At 37.5% G+C, this 27,580-nt stretch overlaps 1 protein-coding gene across 12 annotated transcripts in view; it reads right to left on the bottom strand.

Moving 5' to 3' along the window:
• AKAP6 (A-kinase anchoring protein 6) overlaps positions 1-27,580 on the bottom strand; it is a 554,906-nt gene that overhangs the window by 298,439 nt on the left and 228,887 nt on the right. Inside the window, exons 1-2 of one of the 12 annotated variants that reach the window (XM_042989546.1) lie at positions 27,175-27,518; positions 26,781-26,906 (exon numbers count right to left, since the gene is read on the bottom strand). The exons of 10 other annotated variants lie outside the window; for them this stretch is intronic. In XM_042989546.1, coding sequence (XP_042845480.1) covers positions 26,781-26,906; positions 27,175-27,204 — 156 coding nt within the window. In that variant the 5' untranslated portion in view covers positions 27,205-27,518. Of the gene's footprint in view, positions 1-26,780; positions 26,907-27,174; positions 27,519-27,580 lie in introns of those variants that run through there. One more of the 12 variants, XM_042989547.1, reaches the window with a different exon arrangement.

The raw sequence follows: 27,580 nt of genomic DNA, 5'->3' as shown, positions 1-27,580 counted from the left end.
AGGCATTGAAATCCAAGAGGCACAGAGAACTCCCTTCAGACGTAACTTGAATCGATCTTCTGCACGACATATCATAGTGAAACTGGCAAAATACAAGGATAAAGAGAAAATTCTGAAAGCAGCAAGGGATAAACGTGCCCTCACATATAAAGGAAGACCTATAAGACTCGTGACTGATCTCTCTTTTGAAACTTGGCAGGCCAGAAAGGATTGGCACAAGATCTTCAGTGTGCTGAACAGGAAAAATATGCAGCCGAGAATCCTTTATCCAGCAAGTCTGTCATTTAGAATAGAAGGAGAGATAAAGGTCTTCCCAAACAAACAAAAACCGAAGGAATTTGTCACCACGAAACCAGCCCTACAAGAGATCCTAAGGGGGATCCTGTGAGACAAAGTACCAGAGACATCACTACAAGCATAAAACATACAGACACCACAAGGACTCTAAACCCATATCTTTCTATAATAACACTGAATGTAAATGGATTAAATGCGCCAATCAAAAGACATAGGGTATCAGAATGGATAAAAAAACAAGACTCATCTATTTGCTGTCTACAAGAGACTCATTTTAGATCTGAGGACACCTTTAGATTGAGAGTGAGGGGATGGAGAACTATTTATCATGCTACTGGAAGCCAAAAGAAAGCTGGAGTAGCCATACTTATATCAGACAAACTAGACTTTAAATTAAAGGCTGTAACAAGAGATGAAGAAGGGCATTATATAATAATTACAGGGTCTATCCATCAGGAAGAGCTAACAATTATAAATGTCTATGCGCTGAATACCGGAGCCCCCAAATATATAAAACAATTACTCATAAACATAAGCAACCTTATTGATAAGAATGTGGTCATTGCAGGGGACTTTAACACTCCACTTACAGAAATGGATAGATCATCTAGACACACGTTCAATAAAGAAACAAGGGCCCTGAATGATACATTGGATCAGATGGACTTGACAGATATATTTAGAACTCTGCATCCCAAAGCAACAGAATATACTTTCTTCTCGAGTGCACATGGAACATTCTCCAAGATAGATCATATACTGGGTCACAAAACAGCCCTTCATAAGTATACAAGAATTGAAATTATACCATGCATACTTTCAGACCACAATGCTATGAAGCTTGAAATCAACCACAGGAAAAAGTCTGGAAAACCTCCAAAAGCATGGAGGTTAAAGAACACCCTACTAAAGAATGAGTGGGTCAACCAGGCAATTAGAGAAGAAATTAAAAAGTATATGGAAACAAACAAAAATGAAAATACAACAATCTGGACGCTTTGGGATGCAGTGAAGGCAGTCCTGAGAGGAAAATACATCGCAATCCAGGACTATCTCAAGAAACAAGAAAAATCCTAAATACAAAATCTAACAGCACACCTAAAGGAAATAGAAGCAGAACAGCAAAGGCAGCCTAAACCCAGCAGAAGAAGAGAAATAATAAAGATCAGAGCAAAAATAAACATATAGAATCTGAAAAAACTGTAGAGCAGATCAACGAAACCAAGAGTTGGTTTTTTGAAAAAATAAACAAAATTGACAAACCTCTAGCCAGGCTTCTCAAAAAGAAAAGGGAGATGACCCAAATAGATAAAATCATGAATGAAAATGGGATTATTACAACCAATCCCTCAGAGATACAAACAATTATCAGGGAATACTATGAAAAATTATATGCCAACAAATTGGACAACCTGGAAGAAATGGACAAATTCCTAAACACCCATACTCTTCCAAAACTCAATCAGGAGGAAATAGAAAGCTTGAACAGACCCATAACCAGCGAAGAAATTGAATCGGTTATCAAAAATCTCCCAACAAATAAGAGTCCAGGACCAGATGGCTTCCCAGGGGAGTTCTACCAGACGTTTAAAGCAGAGATAATACTTATTCTTCTCAAGCTATTCCAAGAAATAGAAAGGGAAGGAAAACTTCCAGACTCATTCTATGAAGCCAGTATTACTTTGATTCCTAAACCAGACAGAGACCCAGTAAAAAAAGAGAACTACAGGCCAATATCCCTGATGAATATGGATGCAAAAATTCTCAATAAGATACTAGCAATTCGAATTCAACAGCATATAAAAAGAATTATTCACCATGATCAAGTGGGATTCATTCCTGGGATGCAGGGCTGGTTCAACATTCACAAATCAATCAACGTGATACATCACATTAATAAAAGAAAAGAGAAGAACCATATGATCCTGTCAATCGATGTAGAAAAGGCCTTTGACAAAATCCAGCACCCTTTCTTAATAAAAACCCTTGAGAATGTCGGGATAGAAGGAACATACTTAAACATCATAAAAGCCATTTATGAAAAGCCCACAGCTAACATCATCCTCAATGGGGAAAAACTGAGAGCTTTTTCCCTGAGATCAGGAACACGACAGGGATGCCCACTCTCACTGCTGTTGTTTAACATAGTGCTGGAAGTTCTAGCATCAGCAATCAGACAACAAAAGGAAATCAAAGGCATCAAAATTGGCAAAGATGAAGTCAAGCTTTCGCTTTTTGCAGATGACATGATATTATACATGGAAAATCCGATAGACTCCACCAAAAGTCTGCTAGAACTGATACACGAATTCAGCAAAGTTGCAGGATACAAAATCAATATACAGAAATCAGTTGCATTTTTATACACTAACAATGAAGCAACAGAAAGACAAATAAAGAGACTGATCCCATTCACAATTGCACCAAGAAGCATAAAATACCTAGGAATAAATCTAACCAAAGATGTAAAAGATCTGTATGCTGAAAACTATAGAAAGCTTATGAAGGAAATTGAAGAAGATATAAAGAAATGGAAAGACATTCCCTGCTCATGGATTGGAAGAATAAATATTGTCAAAATGTCAATACTACCCAAAGCTATCTACACATTCAATGCAATCCCAATCAAAATTGCACCAGCATTCTTCTCGAAACTAGAACAAGCAATCCTAAAATTCATATGGAACCACAAAAGGCCCCGAATAGCCAAAGTAATTTTGAAGACCAAAGCAGGAGGCATCACAATCCCAGACTTTAGCCTCTACTACAAAGCTGTAATCATCAAGACAGCATGGTATTGGCACAAAAACAGACACATAGACCAATGGAATAGAATAGAAACCCCAGAACTAGACCCACAAACGTATGGCCAACTAATCTTTGACAAAGCAGGAAAGAACATCCAATGGAAAAAAGACAGTCTCCTTAACAAATGGTGCTGGGAGAACTGGACAGCAACATGCAGAAGGTTGAAACTAGACCACTTTCTCACACCATTCACAAAAATAAACTCAAAATGGAAAAAGGACCTGAATGTGAGGCAGGAAACCATCAAAACCTTAGAGGAGAAAGCAGGAAAAGACCTCTCTGACCTTAGCCGTAGCAATCTCTTACTCGACACATCCCCAAAGGCAAGGGAATTAAAAGCAAAAATGAATTACTGGGACCTTATGAAGATAAAAAGCTTCTGCAGAGCAAAGGAAACAACCAACAAAACTAAAAGGCAACCAACGGAATGGGAAAAGATATTCGCAAATGACATATCGGACAAAGGGCTAGTATCCAAAATCTATAAAGAGCTCACCAAACTCCACACCCGAAAAACAAATAACCCAGTGAAGAAATGGGCAGAAAACATGAATAGACACTTCTCTAAAGAAGACATCCAGATGGCCAACAGGCACATGAAAAGATGCTCAACGTAGTTCCTTATCAGGGAAATACAAATCAAAACCACACTCAGATACCACCTCACGCCAGTCAGAGTGGCCAAAATGAACAAATCAGGAGACTATAGATGCTGGAGAGGATGTGGAGAAACGGGAACCCTCTTGCACTGTTGGTGGGAATGCAAACTGGTGCAGCCACTCTAGAAAGCAGTGTGGAGGTTCCTCAGAAAACTAAAAATAGACCTATCCTATGACCCAGCAATAGCACTGCTAGGAATTTACCCAAGGGATACAGGAGTACTGATGCATAGGGGCACTTGTACCCCAATGTTTATAGCAGCACTCTCAACAATAGCCAAATTATGGAAAGAGCCGAAATGTCCATCAACTGATGAATGGATAAAGAAATTGTGGTTTATATACACAATGGAATACTATGTGGCAATGAGAAAAAATGAAATATGGCCCTTTGTAGCAACGTGGATGGAACTGGAGAGTGTGATGCTAAGTGAAATAAGCCATACAGAGAAAGACAGATACCATATGTTTTCACTCTTATGTGGATCCTGAGAAACTTAACAGAAACCCATGGGGGAGGGGAAGGAAAAAAAAAAGAGGTTAGAGTGGGAGAGAGCCAAAGCATAAGAGACTGTTAAAAACAGAACAAACTGAGGGTTGATGGGGGGTGGGAGGGAGGGGAGGGTGGGTGATGGGTATTGAGGAGGGCACCTTTTGGGATGAGCACTGGGTGTTGTATGGAAACCAATTTGACAATAAATTTCATATATTGAAAAAAAATTTAAAAAAATAAAAATAAAACACCTTATGAGTTCATAAGTGATATTTCCATTTCAAATTCATGACTGCAGTGATTTTATCAAATATCTTCTGTACTACATCAATATCTCTTTTCTTCCACACCAAGAATCTTGGTTCTCAAGAACCAGGGGTGATAGAATTAGAAGATCCCATAATTACTCATTTGTTTTATAACGTATCACACATTTGATAGTTTCAGAACATTAATACCAATACTACCCTAATACTACTACTACTGACACTGGCTCTGAAGCAAATGACTAAGTCAGGCATTTATGAAGATACCTGGCCAAGTGGCTTTTGTTACCATAGAAGAGGGCAGGGTCACCTTTGGTTTGTCTTTAGTCTTCAAGAGAACAGAAAATACAGCCTAGTCTCATATTCACCACAGTTCAAGTTATACAGATCAAATGTTTGAGGGTTTTGTATGTTCCTTTTTCATCTTCAAGGTCTTTATAAAATGGAAAAAAGGCCTCAGTAAGAATATGTCTAAGAACCACATGACTATTAACTAGTTCTCTAGGGCAGGAAAAATGCTTTGGTTTTAGAAGGCATTCACTTCAAGGCTTCTTGCCTCACCAAACTCTCCCAGTCTTTGCAGACCATCAGAGAATATGCAAAAGACAAAAATTAGAGAAGGAAGTAATCAACAATTACCAAAGAAATAGCACTATTACATGTACCATGGTGCTAGGTGTGCCACATTATATACTATTTTTCTTCTATGATGACCTATGAAAATAGGTCATCTCTTTATGCAATGGACTGTGAGAATCTTTTTATTTACCATCTCACATGGCATAAGTTGTATAATTTACGTATTTGCTTTGTTTGTTTAGTTGTCTATAAGTCATTTTTGTCTACTTCTATGAGATCTGTCTTCCTTTGAAATTCCTATGTGTCAAGTGCTGCATTTGTCTATTTTGCTTTATAGAGTACAGCACCACATGTAAAATAGATTCTTAATACATGCTGATGTTAGTGATACTGAATTCACAAATGATGAAATAGAAGCTTGAAGACAATCATGAAAAAGAATAAATGAATCACAAGCTATACCTAAATCACTTTGTATCAAGCTGAGTGTCAGAAAGTCTGAGTTCTTAGTCCTAGTATGTACTAATTACTTATGTCCCAATAACTCACTGAGTCTCAGTTTCCTCATCTATAAAAACAGTGCTGGATGACTGATCTCTGCCCTCAAGCTCCAAGGTTTTCTTTCGTTTCCTTTCTCTTTTATTTGTGTACCCTTCGCATAATGTAGAACCTGAGCTTTAGTTACCCAGAAACTTTTGTGTATCTCTGAAAACTCTGGTAAAATGACCATGATTTCTTACTAGTACTAGAATGAGCACTAGACTGGGAATCAGGATACCTGAGTCCCACTCGTGGGGACATTGGACAGTATCTCTCTGGCTCCTACAAGCAACCCTGCCACAGGTTTGATTTAACAGTGCAGATCCATACCATCAGGCAGAGGAGGAAATATCTATGATTCATTCATAAGACCTCTACCTTCACACCAGGGTTAATGTTTTGAGGAGCCTCTTTGGTTGTGTGTTCCTTAGTCACTATGGTAGGCTCAGGCTATTACTCTTCCCCCATCCAATGTCCCTCCCACTCCATCCCCACCCCCTGCACACACACACACACACACACACACACACACACACACACAAACACATGCACACTCCTTTGAGGTTTATTTCCATCTGTCTATACCACCATAACTCTCTATTCATTTCAGTCACTTTATATTTTATTTTCTAAAAATCTATCAATGCCTTTTGGCAATTTAGATTTGCCTACCTGAGATGGGAATTTTCTAGTAACTCTCTTGAAATTGTTGAGCACTTCAAGTTATAAGTGGCCTTACCGGTTCATTTATAAATGCTTTCTCTTGACCTATTCATAAGTACTCTTTATAGTGGGATAAAAAGGTTAAGAAGATGAAAGTCCTATTTGGGATTTCATTGCTGACTCATGATGTGACCTTGAGCTGGTCAACCTCTTTCTTAGATGCACTGTTTATATATTTAGACCACTAAAACCATGGCACAGCTTCTAAGGATGTGTTTCTATGTCTTCCACCCCCACATAAATATCCACAGCAACTAGCTTGGCTGTTGGTTTCTGTTTAAACACCTACAACATGCCTGTTGGGGGCTAACATTATAGACACAAGTTTTTAGATCCCTAAACTAGGGAATCTAAAGAGAATTCTAGAAAGAATCTAGAAGAGGAAATGAAACCTCATAAGATGAGAGTCCTAAGAACTAATTTCAGGGGCCATGATTAAGACCCTGTAAATGAGGTAACAACAAATCCAAATTCTAAAGCCAAAGCCATGCATTCATATAGGGCAGATGGGAATACAAGTCATCAATAAACCTCCTGGACAGCTCCGGGTGCCTCCCACTGACCCAATTTCATTCCTAGGAATCTCTCCTAAGGCAATAATGGATTCACCTACTGAAATGCTATCACAGAATTGTTCATAATGGTGAAAAATTCTACTAACCAAAAAAAAAAAATCAAAACAAGGGAGATTGGTTTTTGAATCACTGTATTGTACACCTGAAACTAATACAACTAAGAGTCAATATACTTGAATTTTTTTAAAAAAGAGATTGGTTTAACCTGATGTGATACTTCATAGAATGAAAACATACACAGGTGCTAAAAATTATGTTGGAAAATATATTTCCTAGCATCAGATGTTCAAGACACATTGAAAAAGTAAGTTATAAAGGAGTTCTATAAAAAAAATGATAGCCACATATACTCAGAAAGAACTCAAAAAGATGTCAAAGCTGTTTATAGTATTTTCCATAGGTGGCAGTATTACAAATGACATTTAATGTACTATTGGCCTGTATGTTTTAAGTTTTCCCCACTAAAGATTCATTTCTTTCTTGAAAAACAAAGAAGTAAAAGTGAAAGAACAACAAAGAAGTAAAGTCAGTGTCCATAGCAAACATAGCAAAACAACAGTCAAGAAGTACAGGTCAAATTAGGCATAGTAAGTGATATAAAGTGCGATATCAAGGTGACTGAGGAAGAACAATGTCAAAGGAACAGGATCCTTAGACTCCCAGGATTCTTTTTGTAGAGAGAAATAGCTTCACTTCGTCCACACCCACCAATCTCTTAGTTTGCTCTGTCAGGTGGCCAGGTGCTACCAGCCAGGTAGTAATCACTGGCTATTAAAGCTTTTAACTCTGTTTGGCTTGATTAGTTTTTTTAAGTTCAGCAGATTTGAAATAAAAACATGGGTGAGGAAAAAAAAACATTCAACAAGTGAAATAAGTGGGAATGTAAATACCACTCATCCTCTCTTCCTCTTGATTGATTTGTCCTAGAGTATGGCTGAATAGATCATCAACCCTCTTCTACATTTTCATACAAACCCACCAGGGAGGGATGTTTCTAAGGACAGATTCTACCAATTGATAAAGTAAGACTTTGTTTATTTCCAGGAGTGACCTCCATACTCTAGGATTCAGAATCTTCCACTTTCAAGCTACTCTAGCTTTTGAGTAATTATCAGAGAGGTGAAGACATCTAAAGAGAATTCAGTCCTCCCGAGGGCACACTTTATATAAGCAGAAGTTCAGTCCTTCACAATTGCCAGGGATTATTAAAATAAATAATTCTTGCTAATTGATTTATATGTTTGTTTACTTCCATCAACCCAAATAATTTGTACTGATGGATTTGTTTTGTTCCTATGCTCATCCCTTCATCCACAGAATCAAAAAGAGCAAAATGCATACATCTAACATATTTTATGGAAAATTTAAAGCTAAGGATCAGAGCCCAAATTAAAACATAGAATTTAGCTTATATCTTAGTTTAAAAAATCCATTTTGGTATTTTGCCTGTTCCATGCTTGACTGACTCTCCATATTAGAACTACTCTTCAGCAAGCACTAGACATACAAAGCAAGACAAAAGTTATTGAATTCCAATAATGTGGTTTTAAATTTACTCTCATTGCCCTTTTCCAGAGGCCCCTTTGGGAAATAAAAATGGATCAGAATAACATATCTGACCACCAAGTGCAGCAACCATCCATTATTAATGTCCCAATGACACATCAAAATGGAGGACGAAGGATCCTTTCAAACAGTCCTGTAACCCCAACTAAGCCTCCTCAAAGGCCTTTGCATTTGAAATCAGCAACCAGCTAAGAAATAAATTCAATTTCAATTCACTTCCCAAACATCCAGATTAACTTTACCTATAAAGTCATTTTTAACCTCATTGCTTATTTGGATTGACTATAAACTTAGTGAGGAAGAACTTTCTGATTACACACACAGAATTCTATTTGTACGTAACAATGAGCAGGGTTTCAGGAAGCACACAAAAGGAAAAACAGGACAATAAATGAGCTCTGAGCAAGCACAAATATCAACTGAACCTCAGGTCATTCCTTTCAACATTTAATCCATGATTAATAATCTCCTGCCTACAGGATCCTAAGTCTTATGCTCCTCCACCCCTATTTAACTGCAGGCAGAAACCATCTTGTGAATGTCTAGTGAAAATTCAGGTATGTACAAGTAAGTTGATAATGAATAATAAAATTAAAGAAACAAAGGGGCAAATGAGCTGGAGATACAGACAATATGAATAATAAAAGACTACAAGGGAGATTTACAAGGATAAGATCATTTATATTGTTTCTTTATGATTTAGACCTTATCTATTTACAAAAAAAGAGGAGAGATTGATGGTGGCTTACAAATAGTGAAGTATACTATTAAACAAAAAAAGCAGGATGGAGAAAGATGAACAAGACATTTCAAATGAGATCATTGCTGCATTTTAGCACTCAGTGCAGATCTATGGAAGGAGGAGAAAAATGTGTGGCCATAAGTGGATGGCTGAACAAAAAGATCTCCTGTGGGAAATTAGAGACATAAAGGAATTATCAACAGTTAATGCAAGAGGGTCACAGTAGGTGATTTCTGTAAGTAGAGTGAACTAAAAACCTGGAACACCCAAGCTCAGAAGATCTCGCTTCTTTAGAACTGCATGACATCTTAATGACAATAAATCAGACTTTGAGTGGGGAAGGTAAAAGCAAGATTCAGCTGAAAGAGCCCAGTGCAGAGACGCCTAGGGTGGAGAGGGCTGCATTCACATCAGAGAGAGAACACTGACAAGGAAATTCCTGAGGAAATTTATCTCTGAAACTAGTGAAAAGTGGACTCTGTGATTACACTTTCTCCATGTTGCTTGTCCACTTACACTGTATGGAGGATTTGTAATCCAGGACCGCTCATACAAATGTCAAGAAGGTTCTCACATTCCAAACAGAGGGTAGAATGTGTACGGAGGATGATACAGTCCAGAGGGACCTCTGTTCCTCCTTTCTCTCTCAGGTTGGTGCAATGGTCAAGACCATCAGTGACCCTGAGGAGACTTCGGCGTCAAAATGCCCCTGGTGTTTCATCACAGAGCAACAAAGAGTGAGGTCTTGATTAGCTAGATTGACTATAGTAATTTCCTTCAGCCAGGGCTGACATGAAAAAATAAATGAATGCTTCTTTGAAATGGACAAACATACTGTCGTTATATGTTCAGGGTGTAGAGGCCATCTTAATGTTGGAAGCAGTGAAGTGCTGAATTATAATAGCTTTCATTTGCTATAGAAAGAATAGGCTTACTTAGATGGAAAATACTGGTATAGACGCAGCATAAGATCTATAAATAGGCTACATAAGTGATAGAACAAAGCCTGAAAACTATGTGAATAGAGAGCAAAATAAGTACACAAAAAATATACCAAAACATCTCTGGGGAATAGGACAGCAAGTAATTTTTTCTTCATCTATGTATCCATAAGTTGATTTATATTTTATAATTTATTATAAGGAACAGAAATGCTTTCTCAAAAAATAGCAATTTAGTGGGGTTTTTGCTGGCTTGTTTGCTCTTTGGCATATACTCAAAGATCTTGCCTTTTAAAAACAGGAGGCAGTGATGAGTGCATTCTAGCAGAAAGACGTGGTTAGTAGCAATCATGGGAGAAGAGCTGTTCGGAGGTTAGGAAAAAATAACACAAAGGCTTTTGTCTAAGAGCCCTGGAGCCTAAGTGATCATCAGCGCCAGATCACCCTTTAGGTGCTCTGCCCACAAACGTCTTCCAGCCAAATCCTCACCCATGAACTCACCCCCAAAACTTCCTTTAAATGTAGCCAGAATATATTTTGTTTTTCAGACTGTGGGAGGTCAGCTGCACTGCCAGGCAGTTGCCAGTGTTTATGGAATGACAGAGATTTCCGGGAGAGGCAACTTCAACGGGAATAAAGGAGTGTCAAGTAACGTACAGCAAATGTAAATGGACACCAGGCTGGAACGACCAGCCCTCAGGAGGACTATAAAAAGCCAGAGAGTCAAAGTCTCATCAGCAGGACTCTATTTGCCTTGGAGCCAGACTGCGTCTGGGAGTTCTGACCACTCTGGCTGCCAAAGCGCCGGCAGTGCCCTGATGTCCCCTAAGCAGGAGGCTGGTGTCCCGGAACCACCTCCCCTCTCGGGGAAGCACCTGGAGGAAACACAGGCCAGGACAAGTGTCATTTATAACAGCACCACCTCCACTTCACTTGCACAGCCAAGGAGGAGGTCATAAAACACACTTGCGCACCACACAGACGACCAATGGAAGAATCTATTAAACTTTTTTAAAAAATTAGTTTTCAACAGAGGTAATATGAGTAGTTCACTGCAAAAAAGTTAGAAGAGACAAAAAAAAATCAGCCACAGGTGTCTACAGCCATACCACCCTGAAAGCACCCTGATCTTTCAAAAAAGACAAAAAATTAATCAGGGACCATGTCTGTCTTATTTACCACTTATCCCTAAAGCCCAAAACATTGCCTCACACAGAGTAGGCCCTCACAATCACTGAAGAATAATAAATAAATCACCAATAATCCTACTCTTCATACAAAGTGGTAGACAACTTTCTATTTTGTGTTCTATACTTGTATTGTTTTTCACTCAATGGTATATCATTAATATTCTTTCATATCAGTAAATATGTTTCATAATTCTTTATGGCTGCATTGTGTTCTGTTTTATAAATATACAATATTTTTTAAACCAATCCTCTGGATATTTGGACTTGGAGTAAGTATCATTCTCTTCAAGACACAAATACCCTATTGGTCAATCACCAAATTCTGCTGATTATTCCTTTTGTTTGAATGTTAAGAAAAAAGAATAAAGACCTTTTCTGTTTTACTTACCACTGTATCTCCAGAACCTAGTACAACTTTTTATTATCAGTAAGAATGAATGATTGATGACTCTTGTCTTTCCCCTTCTTTTGATTCCTACTTCAACTGCCCTCCTCCTGTCTGAACTATCTGCATAGCCTCTGAGCTGGTTCCTTCCTCCAGTATGTCTAACCGCCTTTCCCAAGATAATCATCCCTTACTGAATTTAATACCAATGGATGTTCCTTTAATTATGTGGTAAATTTCCCCTTTTGTTACATAAATCCCTTAGAACAACCTTAAAGGCTCTGCAATGTTGGGATAAAATCAAAAGTCTTTATTCTAGTTTATCAATGACCACCATAAAAGAATCACAGGTTGCTTTCAAATAGGAAGCTGCCTTAGCGATTTTTCACCCGGAAACCATCATTTCACATTTGAGGTAATTGAAGCTTCGAAGGTTCAGTGACTTGCCAAGGACGCATGACTAGCTAGAGGCACAGCCCCAATCTCTGGCCTTCAGGCCATGGCCTGTTCTTCAGGCCACACCAGCTAGCTCCCAGTCTACCTTGCCAGCTTCATCTCCTATCCAGATTCAGAGGAGACAGTTTCAGACTACCCCAAAATAAACCTGACTCATTCTGGCTCCTGTCTTTTGCTCACAGCATTACTGTTCCCTAAATTGTCCTTCAGTCCTGCCTCTGTATGTGATCGAATCTTTTTTCAAGGCCCTGTTCAAACCCTGTCTCTTCTACAGTGCCTTTCACAAGCCAAGCTCAATTATTTGTCCTCTGATCTCCAACAGCATTTGCCTGCCCCACTCACTCCAGCATTTAATTATACATTGCCTCGAAATGCTAAATATTTCACGGTTGAGTGAAACAGTTCCTTCTTCTATGTAAGAAGGAAAAGGAGGGTAGAACTGGGGAAAAAAAAAAACAAAAAACAAAAAACAAAAAACAAAACCTACAATGTGCTGAGCCAGCCAATTACATTCTGATACTGGAACACACCATTCAATAAGCACAACCAACCAGGCATTGCATCTTGATGTTTTCCTTAACCCTTTCCTACCTTAAATGTAAACTTTTCATTTGAGGCCAGTGTTTCTGGTTTGCTAATTTTAAGGCTTTCCACCTTAAAAGCAAGATTTTTTTTTTTATACATTGAGGCACTGGATACTAAGGCCTTGGAAGGGAAGGAGAAGCTTGACTTATTTTAGTATTCCTACAAGACTACAAATTTTTGACCAAGTCTGGTTACTTTTCTGTAAGTAATTCTATAAATGCCCGAGGTTTGCCATGATATTTTCCTCTAACTGACTGACATCATTGACAAATAACAAGCAATTATTGGATAGATAGACAATACTGAGCAAGCTAGAAAGAAGATGGTTAAGAGTTTTACTTCATAACTTTGTCAAAAAAATCCACAAAACCCTTCTAATATAGTGAATACCTTATGCTAGCCCCCAATGTCTCTTCCTATTCTACAACTCACAGTAAGCACTGCTTTTTACTCATGTAACTAAATATATTTTTTATTTTTCTTAAGGTCTTCCTAAGAAGTGTGTGTGTGTGTGTGTGTGTGTGTGTGTGTGTGTGTGTATGTGTTGTATGGGTATTCTTTAAGGTGAAATAACTAAAATGAGATCTACATATGAAAGACAGATGCAAATGCCATAAAACTGTTTATTACTGATATATTATGCTGTGCTGACAGCTCAGAACCTGGAGCCTGCTTTAGATTCTGTGTCTCCCTCTCTCTCTGCCCCTCCCCAACTTGTGCACTCTCTCTCTCTGTCTCTCAAAAATAAATAAATGTTAAAAAATTAAAAAAATAAAACACAAAAATAAATAACCCACCATGTATATTATATACTGTATGTTATAACTACTGTGACTATGAAAAGGAGTATATTTATTTGCTATAAATATCTTACAACTGATTAACTAAATGGAAAAATTTGTATTTATACATCTCATAAACAAGATCTACATATACATCATGTATGTAACATAATGCCTTATACATAACACTCAATAAATATACGTTTTCAATAATTGTTCATAAAGACAGGATCAGTATTACTGATTTTTCCTTTTGCCTCAGACTCCAATATGGCTTAACACTGCACTGTTATTGATCCTGCCTTTATTTAAAATTTTGATATTTTGTTCATCATGGATTTGTCTGCTTTAATTTTAGCTTTATAAAATACTACATTAAAATATTATTTGTTTTGATTACTAAATTTTTTGTCACCCTCTTACATTTTGTGCCTGAGACAAGCCCTCACTTGCTTCAACCTAACCTCAGCCTGCTTTGGCTAGCCCACTAGTTTGAGGAAGATCAGAGACATGAAGCAAAACCCCCAATGCTAAGCAAGGCCTATGTCAGCCACCACCAGCTAATCAACAGACATGCGAAATAAATACTGAATTGTGGAGTGGATGTTAAGCCTCAAGAGTTAACTGATAGAACAATGACAAATTAAGTATTTGGGGCTGGTGGACTATAAGAACTATGGTTATGTTATTCAAAGTTTGCTGCTTTTCTGGAAAAATTAATTAGAGCTTATAGTAGACTGTATTATTGATCTCTAATAACCAGTGCTCCTCTCTTTAAAAAGATTATGCTTCCTTGTCCCACCGATTATCAGGCTTGGCCATATGACATGCTTTGGCCAATGAAATGCGAGCCAAAAGAAGGTAGCTGGAATTTTAAGAGCCATGGAGTGGCTCTATTATCACTCTTTCCTTCTTGATTTCAGGAGACCAGCATCTCCCAGATGTAGATTCTCCTTCAGAATGGTCCCAGATGACAAAGACATTGAGCAGAGCTAAGGTCAGCCTGTGATAGGCATGTAGTATGAGCAACAAATAAATATACATTATTGTTCTAGAATGCGATGATCTACAAGTTGCCTGTTTCCACAAAATAACTTAGTAAAAGCCAACTGCACCAGAAGAGTAACTATTGGGAAGGAAAAAGTAACCCTACCACTATTCAAAGATGATAGGACTGTATGCTTGGAAAACTCCAAAAAACAAGAAAATTTCATCAGACAGTGGGTAAAAATTTTAAAAATTAATACCTAGAAATCAATACTCATAATATGCACAAATAACTAGCTATTGGGAGCTTTAACTGAAGATTCCATTAATGATACAGCAACAACAAAGATAAAGTACCTTGGAATAAACTTAAGAGAAATGTGGAAGACCCAAAGGAAGAAGACTTTAAAATACTACCATAAAAGTTTTTTAAAAAATGAAAAAATGTGATAAAAAAACATGTTCTTGGATGGGAAGATTCTACCTCATTAAAATATCAAACTTCCCTAAGTTATTTTACAAATGTAATGCAATTCCTAATACAAATAACAAGTTTTTATTGGAGGTATGTGTTGAAGAAAGGGGATGGGAGTCTGATCCTAATATATAAGTGGACAAACAAGAATAGCCAGAGAAAACAACAACAAAAGAGCAATGAAAGCAGACTAGTCTAGCAAATATTAAAGTATAGTATAAAGTCTTGGTAATTAAAACTATGTTACACTGGCACAAAATGCAGACAGACAGTTAGCATAAGTCCAGAAATGTGATGCCTGCTGGCTCAGTCAGTTAAGCATCTGACTCTTGATTTCAGCTCAGGTCATAATCTCACAGTTCATGAGTTTGAGCCCCATATCAGGCTCTGCACTAGGGATTCTCTCTCTGTTGGTCCCCTTCCCACTCTCTTTCAAAATAAATAAAAACAAACAAACAAAAAGAATAAGTCTAGAAATAGACTCAAATACACATGGGGTATCTGAGCATGTGATAAAGGAGGCATCTCAAATTAGTGGGAGAAAAAATTAATAACTAGATAAATATTTGGGAAAAAATTAAGTTGAAGCTACTGTGTACCTGGATAAATCCCAAATGGATCAAATATTTAAATATAAAAAATGAAAACAAAAAATTACTAAGAAAAACAGGTAAATTATTTATAACCTTGGAGTATAGAAGGCCTTTTGGATTCAGCTTCCAGAGTCCTTAAAAGAAAGATAAACTTGACCACATTGGGAAAAAAAAAAAAAACACTTCATCGTGATGAAAAATATACCTTAAGCAAAGTCAAAAGACAAATAACAAGCCATAAAAAAAAATATTTCAGCTCATACCCAAGGCCTTATCCTGCTACTCAACACAGAGCTCCCATAAATCAATAAAGACCAACAACACAACTGAAAACAGGCAAGGAAATGAACACAGTTCACAGAAAAAGTAATACAAACAGTCCTCAAATATACAAAAAGCTGCTCAATCTTTCTCACAGTAAGAGAAATATAAATTTAAACAACATCAAAATATCATTTTTCAGCTATAAAGTAAAATTCAAAAACTCGATAACAAAAACTATTGGCAAAAGTGTAAGAAATAGGCACTCTTTCACATTCCTGGTTGAAAGGCAAAATTAGTGCAACCACTGGGAGAGCAATATGGCCATTTCTATCAAACTCCAAATACATATACACATTGACTTGCAAACCTACTTCTGAGAATTTATGCCTCAAATACATTTGGACTTTTTGTGGAATGACTTATATTCATGCCTACTTATTGCAATACAATTTGTAATATCCAAAGATTGGAAACAGACTAAATGTCCATCATCAGGGGACTAGCTAAGTAAATTATGAGATACTCAGTAGAATACTACACAGTATAAGAAAGAATGATGATGACAAAAAGGTTCTATATTCTGACATAGAAAGATTCCTATTAGGTTTAAAAAACAAGATGTGGAACGGTGTGTAAAGAATAACATAGGAAGAGGGGCGCCTGGGTGGCTCAGGAAGTTAAGCATCAGACTCTTGATTGCAGTTCAGGTCACGATCTCACGGTTTGTGAGATAGCCCCACATCAGGCTCTTGGCTGTCAGTGCAGAGACTCTCTCTCTCCCTCTCTCTCTGCCGTTCCCCCACTCTATTCTCTCTCAAAAATAAATAAATTTAAAAAAAGAATAACATAGGAGGAAAATAAGAATATACATTCATGTCTCATTATACATGCATATACAAGCTCTAGAAAGATCGTTCTAAAAATCAGTAAGAATCAGTACCTACCCAGCTGGCGTAGGGAGGGAGGAGCTAGAGAAGGGCTAAACCTCTGCATTAGAGGACAGAAGGGGGACCTTGCATTGTATACCTTTTAATGTTTTTAAAGTTTTGAACTCTGTGAATGTATTCAAAATATTCAAAAATTTAAGACAACAAAACCCCTAAACCAGTTTGCTATGGATAATTTAAAGCTAAAGGACAGTGGTCTAATTATATTTTCTTCAATAAAAGCTGCCTTTGATGGACACTTATAATCAGTGTTATAATCAGTAGTCCATGGAGAACCATCAGTCTTTACCACTAGTCTGCTTTGAGGAATATTATCTTATTTCTCCATCTAAAAAATAAAGCAGCTTATCCAAGCACTTCAATTCAATAATTTTACCATTAAGAGCACTTCTGTTACTATTCTCCTAAGCACTTTTAAAAAGCTGAAAACTCCAATTGAACAGACTGCTCATTATAACATAAAATGCAATTTATCCATTGATTGAACGGCTTGATGAGGACCTTAATAATCCTTTGCTTTGAATGAGGAGCTTCAGTACACGGAAGGAAAAGGCCCACTCAAAATGATAATGCAGTGCTCAGAATAGTACTATTATCTGAACCGTTCAGTAATAAGGCATATTTGCTTCATTATACTGGACTGCTTGTCATTTTCCAAAACAGCAGTAACAGGATACTGTCATTAAGTCATAGAGCAGCCTAGGAGAGCCGATGAGATAAAATATTAGAATCATCAGGTTTTCTCCAAGACCTGTATCTATAGGACAAACTTAAATGGGAGGCTGAGAAACAAATATAGGGGAAGAGGCAGGGCAGTCTGATGGAAGAAATATCACTCTAGGGAGTAAAGCCCTGCATTCTGTTTACATTTTCCCATTAACTAGCCCAGGATTTAAACTTCTTGGGCATCGATTTCCTGAATTGCAAAGTGTGGTTAATAATACCTTCTTTGCTGTGGTGGAGGCTCTGCCATGTGCTCACCAACCCATTTCCTTTTCCTCCTGGGCACCCAGCTGAACCACTTTTCCCAGGTGCCTCAGGCAGTTTAGGGGGGTCACGTGACTGAGTACTGGTCAACGGAATGGGGATGGAAGTAACATACTTCATTGCTAGCCCTATCCAAAAATCTCTTTGAGGCTCTTCTATGCACTCTCTTCCCTGTCTGCTGGCTGGATTCAAAAGATCCAACAGAGGAATGTGATGTCCTAGAAAAATGGCAGAGCCTCTATATCTGCACTTTTCAGTCTGATAACACTTGAAATGTGGCTAGTCCAAATCGAGAGATGTACTGTAGGTGTAAAACACACATCGGATTTTAAAGACTTAATATTAAAGTAGAATTTAAAGTAACTTATTGGGGCACCTGGGTGGCTCAGTCGGTTTAGCATCCAACTTCGGCTTAGGTCATGATCTCTCGTTCATGGGTTCGAGCCCCGCATCAGGCTCTGTGCTTACAGCTCAGAGCCTACAGCCTGCTTGGGATTGGGTATCTCCCTCTCTCTCTGCTCCTCCCCCACTCATGCTCTGTCTCTCTCTGTCTCTCAAAAATAAAATAAAACATTAAAAAAAATTTTTTAAGTAACTTATTAATAATTTTATATTGACTGCATGTTGAAAAGGTATGATTTTTTGACATTTGGGTGACATAAAATATATTATTAAAGTTTATTTTACCTTTCCATTTCTACTTTTTTTTTAATATGGCTACTAGAAAATTTGAAATCACATATAGAATTCACACTCACGGTTCATATTATAATTTACTGGACAGCACTGGTTAAGATGTAAAGAACTTTGATCCCTAAATGACTGCACAGAGCAGAACTGCCCTGCTACAGTGCTGTGTCATCACCACTCCAGAATGTACTTGAAAGGAGGAGCTGCAAGCATCTACCCTTGTTCCTTTGGGAATCCATCCTAGCATTCCCTGCATGTGTACCTGACTCAGTTGACATAAAGAAAAAAGAGATTTGTTCACAACAAGGGTCAAGAGGATGGGGGAGAAGTATCTTATAACATGATGGTAAGTATGACTTACAGCTTTAGATTCCAGCAACATTTGGCAAAACTGGTAAAAAAAAAAAAAAAAAAAGGATAAACATTGGAGGATATAGATTTCTCCCCATGGGTGGTGATTAGCCCTACAGCATAGAACTGGTCAGTTCCATTTTTTCTATCCAAAGCTTTATCATTCTAGGTAACAATGGCACTCACACTGACAACAACTTACCAATCCTGGTAGATACACTATATGGATGCAATTATAACCATTGGCACCTGTACAACCTGTATGGTACCTGCACCCTCCTTCCAACCAGGGACTGAGGAGAAGGATGTGCAGTGTCCCAAAGTGACAAAAGTATAGGAAATGGTAAGTGATTGAATATTAAATATTCTTTCTCTTCTTGTAATAAAAATCCATCAGACATATTGCAGTATTTTCATTTTCACAAAATATTAATTAATAATCTTATCAAGTAAATACTTTGTAGCAGTCTGCCAAATTATCAGGTTATGGGATGTATGAGGGTGCCCACTTCTCCACAAAAAACTGCTCAGGTTTTTGCAAGCAAGATCATTGCTAAGAATAATCTGTTTATATTCCCTGTTTCCTGTTGATAATTCCATGGATCAAGCTGATGAAACATGTTAGTGAGTGTTCCCTAGCTTTTCTTCTCATCTCTTTTTTCTTGGCAGTAAAGACCTCTTATAAGTGGGTCAAACACAAAGAGGCTAAAGAAGCAAAATCTCTAAGTTTCAGGAGTTTCTTGGATATATCAATTACAGTTAAGCTTAGAAATAATAGCTAAGTATAGATACATTGTTTCAGTTCATACAAACACAACTTCTTACTGAAAAGCTTTAATTTCTTATCAGGTACATATGCACTTACTCAACAGGTTCTACTTTTAATAGTGTTCGGTATAAGTAAAAATTTATCAACTGTAATTGTGGGATTTTTAAAGTTAAAAACCATGTAACAAATGAACATTGTGTGGATCTGTTTCTCTTTTTAAGTGATTGATGCTTCAAAAATTAAGCATGTCAAATGTATAACACTCATCATTTTTAGTTTGATAATATATAACAATATCAAATATATAATAATAAATCTGATAGAAAATGTGTATAATACTATCCCAAACATCATATATTCGTAGTGATATTGTTTACTATTACTACTGCTGTGTCAAAATGTTATCCAAGTTTTATTTCTAAGCATCAATATCAAAGCTTTGCATTATCGACAACATTCATCTTCTGAACTATAACAGATAGAGACCTGTATATGCAAGCCCAAAATCAATATCTAAAACCTTCTGCAAGTAGCAGCCTTCCTAATTGTATAAAAAATTATAGTCCTGGGGCACCTGGGTGGCTGAGTAGGTTAAACATATGACTCTTGATTTTGGCTCAAGTTACAATCTCATGGTTCATGAGATGGAGCCCTGAATTGGGATCTGTGCTGACAGTGTGGTACCTGCCTGGGATTCTTTCTCTTCCTCTCTCTCTCTCTGCCCCTCCCCCTGCTCATTCTCTCTCTCTCTCTCAAAATAAACATTAAAAAAAGATGATACTTCTAAATGAATAAGAATGAAAATTCTTTATTTCTCTCCTATTTGTTACACTAAATTTTATTTTTGTGTTGTAAAATATAGCATGGATAAAAGTTTATAAATCATAAATGTACATCTTAACAAATTATCATAAAATGAAAACATACGTAACCCCCACTGTGCTAAAGAAATTGAACATTGCTGACAGCCAAGATGTTCCCCATGTATCCTAGAGGTGATCAAGGCTATTACTTTATAGTAATCACTTCTTGCTTCTTTTTTCATCATTTTAGCTAATTAGTATGCACACCTAAATAAAACAGTTTAATTTTCCTTATTTCTGATCTTTACTTAAGTGAAATCAATACTGTAAGAATACAGTATGTATTCTTTTGTTTCTTTCACTTAACATTACGTTTGAAACATTTTTTCATACTTGTGTATTTTCTATCATGAGAAATGTTTTAACACACAGAGAAATACATAATTTATATGTAGAGTATAAAGAGCAATAATAAAATAAACACTCATGTACCCGTCATCTAGCTCTAGAAATTTCCTTCATTTTTTTTTATAATTTTTTAATGTTTATTTATATTTGAGAGAGAGATGGGGAGACAGAGAATTCCAAGCAGACTCCGCATTGACAGCAGAGAGCCCTACGGGAGCTCGAACTCACAAACCGCAGGATCATGACCTGAGCTGAAGCAGGACGTTTAACCGACTGAGCCACCCAGACACTCCTAGAAATTTCCCTCATTTCTAAATTGGGTTTATCTAACACTTTCTAAAGTGTTTTGACAAGAAAAAGAAAAGGGGAGAAAATACATGTAACGATTTACCTACTATTACTGACTTGTGGTTCAAATCCTCTAAATGGCTTTGCCAGTAGTACAACCAAAACAGCCAGACTTCCCTAGGCCAGCCCTCTTGAAGCTGCCTGAACTAGCTGGTGACTAAAGCTAATTTATTCCTGTGGCCAAGCTGCTGAGGCTACACTGTATGGAAAGGAACAAAGGCATGTGTAAATCCCACCCGGGGCCTGCGGTGACGTAAGCTGCTTTTGCCTGAACTGTTCTCAGTACACAGAAGACTCTACACACGAAATTATTTTGTTGTTCTGATTTCAGTCCTATATGCATATCATGATAGCCACTCCTGTTCCCTGAAGATGCCTCCTCCAGTTCTGCCATGGAGTGTCATCTGGTGACAGTCACTTCCTTTGGGTGATATCCAGCTCATGACAGGGCTGAAGGACAGCTCCAATTTCTTCCTATATCCTCCATGCACAGAAGTAAAAATTCATTGCACAAATATTTGTTGAGCTCCAAGAGTGTGTAAGGCACTCCACGAGGTAATATACCCTGCATCGAGTATGGTAAGTGGAGTGAAAGCTCTAGTAAAACCCCAGACATGGACAAAAAAAATTAATCATTGAAAATGCACTGATGACCAAGTAAATGGTAAAAATCCCTGGAAGAATAAAAATAACATATATGTTACAAAATAGGTCCTACCTTTTGGGAAATGGATTAATTTATTTTGGCTCTTACATCCTGAGAGATCCTGTGAGGACGAAGGGTGCCCTCTTAGACACCACCCACACACTGCTGTACCTCATCCTGGGTTTTGCAAAAACTCTCAATAGACCTCCCTCCCTGACTACTTCTTAAGGGCAGGGACAAGGTAGTATTGTTCATTCTTGAATTCTCAATGGCCGACATATGATAGGGGAGGGCCTCAATAAATAACTAGTGAATTAATGAACAAATATTTGCTACCTGAAACATCAGCCAAAATCTAAAATAAAAGTTTAAAAATGAGTTCCCTTATGGATTATTCCCTTAATATAAGGAAGGCATGCCTTAAGAAGTCTATATACTTGTTAACTTGCTTATTGAATAGCTTTAGGGGTTCTAAACAGATAAGCATTCTTTAAAAAAAAAAAAAAGTATCAGGCACCTGGATGTTTCAGTCAGTTAAGCATCTGACTTCAGCTCAGGCCATGATCTCACAGTCCGTGAATTGAAGCCCCGCATTGGGCTCTCTACTGTCTGCCCAGAACCTGCTTCAGATCCTCTGTCCCCCTGTCTCTCTGCTCGTCCTCCACTCATTCTCTCTCTCAAAATAAATATATAAACTTTAAAACAAACAAAAAAAAGCAGATCCCTATGCAATGTTTTTTTTTTAAAGTTTTTACAAAAGGTAGCATTATATGTATGCCTGGAAAAACGGTTCCTGTACCTAACTCAGGGATCATCAGTTGTTATATATTCAAGGACAGATATTTAGCCAGCATGCAGCAGTAAGGCCACACCTATTGTTTGCTGGCATCCATTGTGACTGGTCAGTGCCCATTTCTTGCTACATGTTAAATATATAAATACCATGCATTATATAGAAAGAAGGTTACTATACAATGACAATCACATAAGAGTGGAGGTATGATAGCTATAGAAACCCTGCCACTGTGAAGAAGGAATTGTAGAAGAACATCTGAAAATTATTAGTGAATTCTACTTATACCTTAATTAATAAGCTAAATATATTAATACATAAAAGTTATGTAGTTTATTTTTACAGAAATACTTTAGATAGAAACTTAACAGAGAAAGCCTTTAAAATAAAGCTGGAGTAGCTATATTAATATCATAAAAAGTAAATTTCAGAGCAAAGAATATTAACAGGGATAAAGACAGCCATTTCATAACAATAAAGGGACAAGTTCATTAAGGGGGCATTATAACCCTAAATGTCCATGATTTTATGAGAGAGCTTCAAAATACATAAAGCAAAAACTGATAGAACTACAAGAAGATTTAGACAAATTTACAGTTTTGAATGGATATTTCAATAACCCTCTGTCAATAATTGATAGAACAAATAGACATAAAATCAGTAAGCAATTATAGAGAGAGAATATTTGAACAACACTAGCAACCAAGTTGACCTGACATTTTATGCTATGTTATGTTATTTTTTAGAGACAGAGGGTGAGTGAGCACACAAGTGTGCATACACACACACACACACAAACACATGTGCATGCACACAAACACATGAGCAAGCAGGGGAGGGACAGAGGGATAGAGGGAGAGAATCTTAAGTAGGCTCCATACTGAGCACGGAGCCTGATGTGGGGCTCAAGGCCACAACCCTGAGATCATGACTTGAGCCAAAACCAAGAGTCGGATGCTCAACCAACTGAGCCACCCATGTGCTTCTTGACCTAACATTTTTGAAATCTCTATCAAACAATAGCAAGTGCCTATGAGTATTTAGCAAGATGGATCATAATCATAAAACTAGTTTTAATAAATTTTAGAAGATTCAAGTCATAAAAAGTATGCTCTTTGGCTGCAGTGAAATTAAAGTAGAATAATAAAAACAATAACAAAAGACCTCTGGAAAATCCCTAAGAAGGTAGAAAATAAATAATACACTTTTAAATAATTCATGAGTCAAAGAAGAAATCGAAAAGTAAATTAGAAGACATTTTTAGATTAATAGAAATAAATATACAGCATATAAAATTTCTTACACTGTTGCTAAAGCAGCATCTAGGAGAAAATTTATAGCACTGAACACTTACATAATAAAGTCTCAAACAATGACCTAAGGAAATTAGAAATTAGAAAAAGGAGAGCACTGAGATAGCACACATAGAGAAACCCTAAAATTGCAACTTACATTTGGTCATTGACAAGCTACTACAGGAAGAACCTTCTCAAAGACATCCCAAACCCTGCTACCCTTAGTCATTAAGGATGTATTCCCACAGTCACCGGATCTAATAAATACCGTAGGTAGGACTTGGCAGACACAGTAAGTTCTTTTTAAAAGACCAAAGAAGCTAAGGAGTAGGGAAACAAAAGCGGGGGGGGGGGGGGGGGGGGGAATAACACATACTACTGGGTTTCTTCACAGGAAGTGTGACCCCTGATGATCATGTTTTTAACAAGATAGCTCTCATACTTGATGAGAATATTTGACACTTGCTACTATTGTTTTGGTGATTAAGGCTAAACTTTCATTAAAATGAGTTTATGTTCATTAAACAATTGGAATGAGCCACACAAAATTGCCATTTTTATGTCCAAGATTGTCAAATATTTGCAACTTTTTATTGGTGAAGTTGATAATTCCTGAGATTGCAATAGATATAATGTGTTATAAAAAGCCACAATATTACATATTTTCAGGTTCATTAAATTGACATAATGCACAAAGAGTAGGATAATATTCTTTTCAATTTTAACTTTTTAATTTATTTTGTTTCAGACCATGATCCTTACCTTTAGAAAATCTTTCTCTACCAAAGCCACAATTTAATATCCAACATAGCCAATAGGCCACTCCCAAATCTCACCACACAAACATTTTTCTAGAAATACCCAAAAGGCTTCGCATGATCAGATACATATACACATTTTTCCTTGATAATGAAAAGGCAGGTTTTGCTCCTGAGAAATTTATCCTAAGTTACGCAACATTAGTGTACCTCAAATTAAGAACCTGATGCGCGAAAAGAATGATCAAAGCATAATTTAAGTTGTGACTTCCTCTTCGTTTTACACAAGGATTTCTTAAAAGTGATCAGCTTTCTAAGTATTTATTAAATAATTCCAACTATAAAACCCCACTTGACATATGTTTCAGAAATGCGTCAGTCATATGATATGAGGTATATGTATGAATTTGAAAAATTACTGGATTAAATAACCCACTAGGTGGAAGGTCCAAAGCATCATTTGCAGCATTTACAGACTTATTTTATATGCCAGATACCTGGAAGCCAAAACTAAATCTGATACTTCATAACATAGGTCAACATTGGAGAAAGATGAACAATAATACTGCAGCATTTTATGTTAACTAAACTAATATGGGGCACAAACAGAAAGTTAAGTGAGGTTATTTGGAAAAGAGTAGTGGTAAGTTTCATCTTAGTCTAAAGATAAAATTTTTTAAGTGCTCTTAAAATATATGAAAATTATACTAAGAAGCTTAACATCTCCTCCCATCATTTTTCACAAATATAAAAGCCTGCCTTTTGGATCTAGAATAAGGGAAGTGATACAGAAAAGAGGAAGATAAACTGTAAAGAGGCATTTTCCACATGCCAGATAAATCATACTTTGTATGAACTCCATTAGTTTCCCTAATGTCCTAGAATTTCAGTGCACTTGGGTAAGAACACGAAGAACTTCATTCGGCATAACGTCAAGGTAGGGAGTGAAATGTAGTGCCCACCAACTACGTTGGTGCAGTAGCGACACTGGAGACTCTCATTTCCAGCTGTGGAATTGAACAGTTTATGACCTCTGTCCAGCTTATAAAGAATTCCATACAAACAACATCCTACCTGCACTGTGAGGCAAGAAGGGGTCCAAAGTACCGTAGGCTCCTACACAGACTGCCGAAATGTCACGTTCCTCAGCCAAACAATCCACTTCTGTCAGTTACTCCACAACCAACCAGCAGGTTAAAGCAGAGCACAGCTAGCCAAGATCTTGTAACTCAAGCAGACCTGGTTTTTAACCAGCTGTCACCGGTTAACCAGCTTTATGAACAACGAACATAAAACACAAAATATAACTTTTCTTTCCTTACCTGCACACTAACAGGCTTTGGACCTAACTGCCTACAAGTTATGAACCGTAACTACAGTAAGGTTTCAAATCCTCAGTCCCTCAGCTCCCAGACTGCTAACTGAAATTCCAGTCCACATGTGCCCCCTCACAATTAGCAGGGTTATTTTAGGCACTGACCTAAGTTCTCAGAGAATGTTAGCTGATGGCAAAGGGGTGTCTAATGTGTCGGTTGCTTGGTTACAAAAGAAAGCTCATTTGAGAAGCTTACAATCTGTGTGCAGGGCTTCCTCGATACCCCGCGGCATGGGTTTTTACTTTAGCTAAGGAGACACACTGAAATGGTGCAACTATCTTTTAATACCCAAAACAGCTCAGACCAATCATGAATAATAATAATTCAGTAGAGGCATGCAAGTGACTTGGACAGCTGTTTTAGAAAAGAATTTTAAGTTCTGACTGGCAGTGTCCAGTCATGTAGTAGACCGCTCCTCAGGAAGCCCCAGTGAAAGTAAACATACTGCCCAGAATATTGTCAAGATTATTCATGCCCTTCCAGGCTCGCATAGATAAAACTACAAATACAAAATACTCTGAACGTTCTTCATAACTAAGAAAGTTAGCTCCCCTTTAGAAACTGATACAGATCTGCTAAGGCCTTGTATTCCTAATAAACTACACCACCTACTGGTTAATGGGACTGTCTTATAGATACATATCTCATGGGAGAAATAACCAAAAAAGAAATAGTAGAAGAAAATTGCATTGTGCCTCCTTACCAGTGAGCTCCTCCACGAAGCACTGAGCATTCTGACTCCCAGGGTCAGATAAATGCACAAAACTTTCAACTTCCTCATCAGCACCCTTCTCATGGTTTCCACGAAAATCAGAACTAAAGGAGAGCACTTGAATTTCCAGGAGGGGTGGGGGGTGGGGTAGATATAAATTAGATAAAAGAATTTCCTGGGTTGGAGATTTGCTGAGAATCACTTATAGGAAGAATTAGCCAAACATCATTCGGAGAGAAGTTTAAATAAAAGGGTTGAAAATTCTATTAAGAATGGTCAGCCATAGTCTCCCTAAAGAGAGCACCAAATCAGATGAGGTTTTCAATCTCTTCTCTTGCCTTTGCTACTGCTCTCCTAATCTCTTGACAGTCTTCTCAGTGGTTACCTGGTCTGGAAGCCTCATGACTCCCCTCATCTGGCTTCATGTCCCCTCCTCAGTGCTCCCAGGCTCTGCTACTGCCCGACATCTTAATGGTCTGGTACTTCCTTCCTAGCTTCTCAAACAGCGCACTCTAGTTGGCAGTTGCTCTCTCAGGTTTATCTTTGCACAGATGGCTTAAAACACCACTGGGCCCCTAACAGACACCAATGAATGGTTGCTAAATAAATGAGTTCTGGGATGTTAGAGAATCACTAAAGAACCTCGGGCCTGCCTCTGCCTTCAACAAGCTCCTCCCGCCCTATTCCCACTTTCCTAAGATACTGTTAAGTCAGAGTGACCAGCAGTTCTGAGGTGGCACAATGGATGTCATATAGACTTCTTTGTTACAAAACTCAATGACTGTCTGACG

The sequence above is a fragment of the Panthera tigris genome, chromosome B3 (assembly GCF_018350195.1).
Source record: "Panthera tigris isolate Pti1 chromosome B3, P.tigris_Pti1_mat1.1, whole genome shotgun sequence".
Taxonomy (NCBI): Eukaryota; Metazoa; Chordata; class Mammalia; order Carnivora; family Felidae; genus Panthera; species Panthera tigris.
The sequence above is the reverse complement of the archived record's forward strand: the minus strand, read 5'-3'. Positions and strand labels throughout refer to the sequence as shown.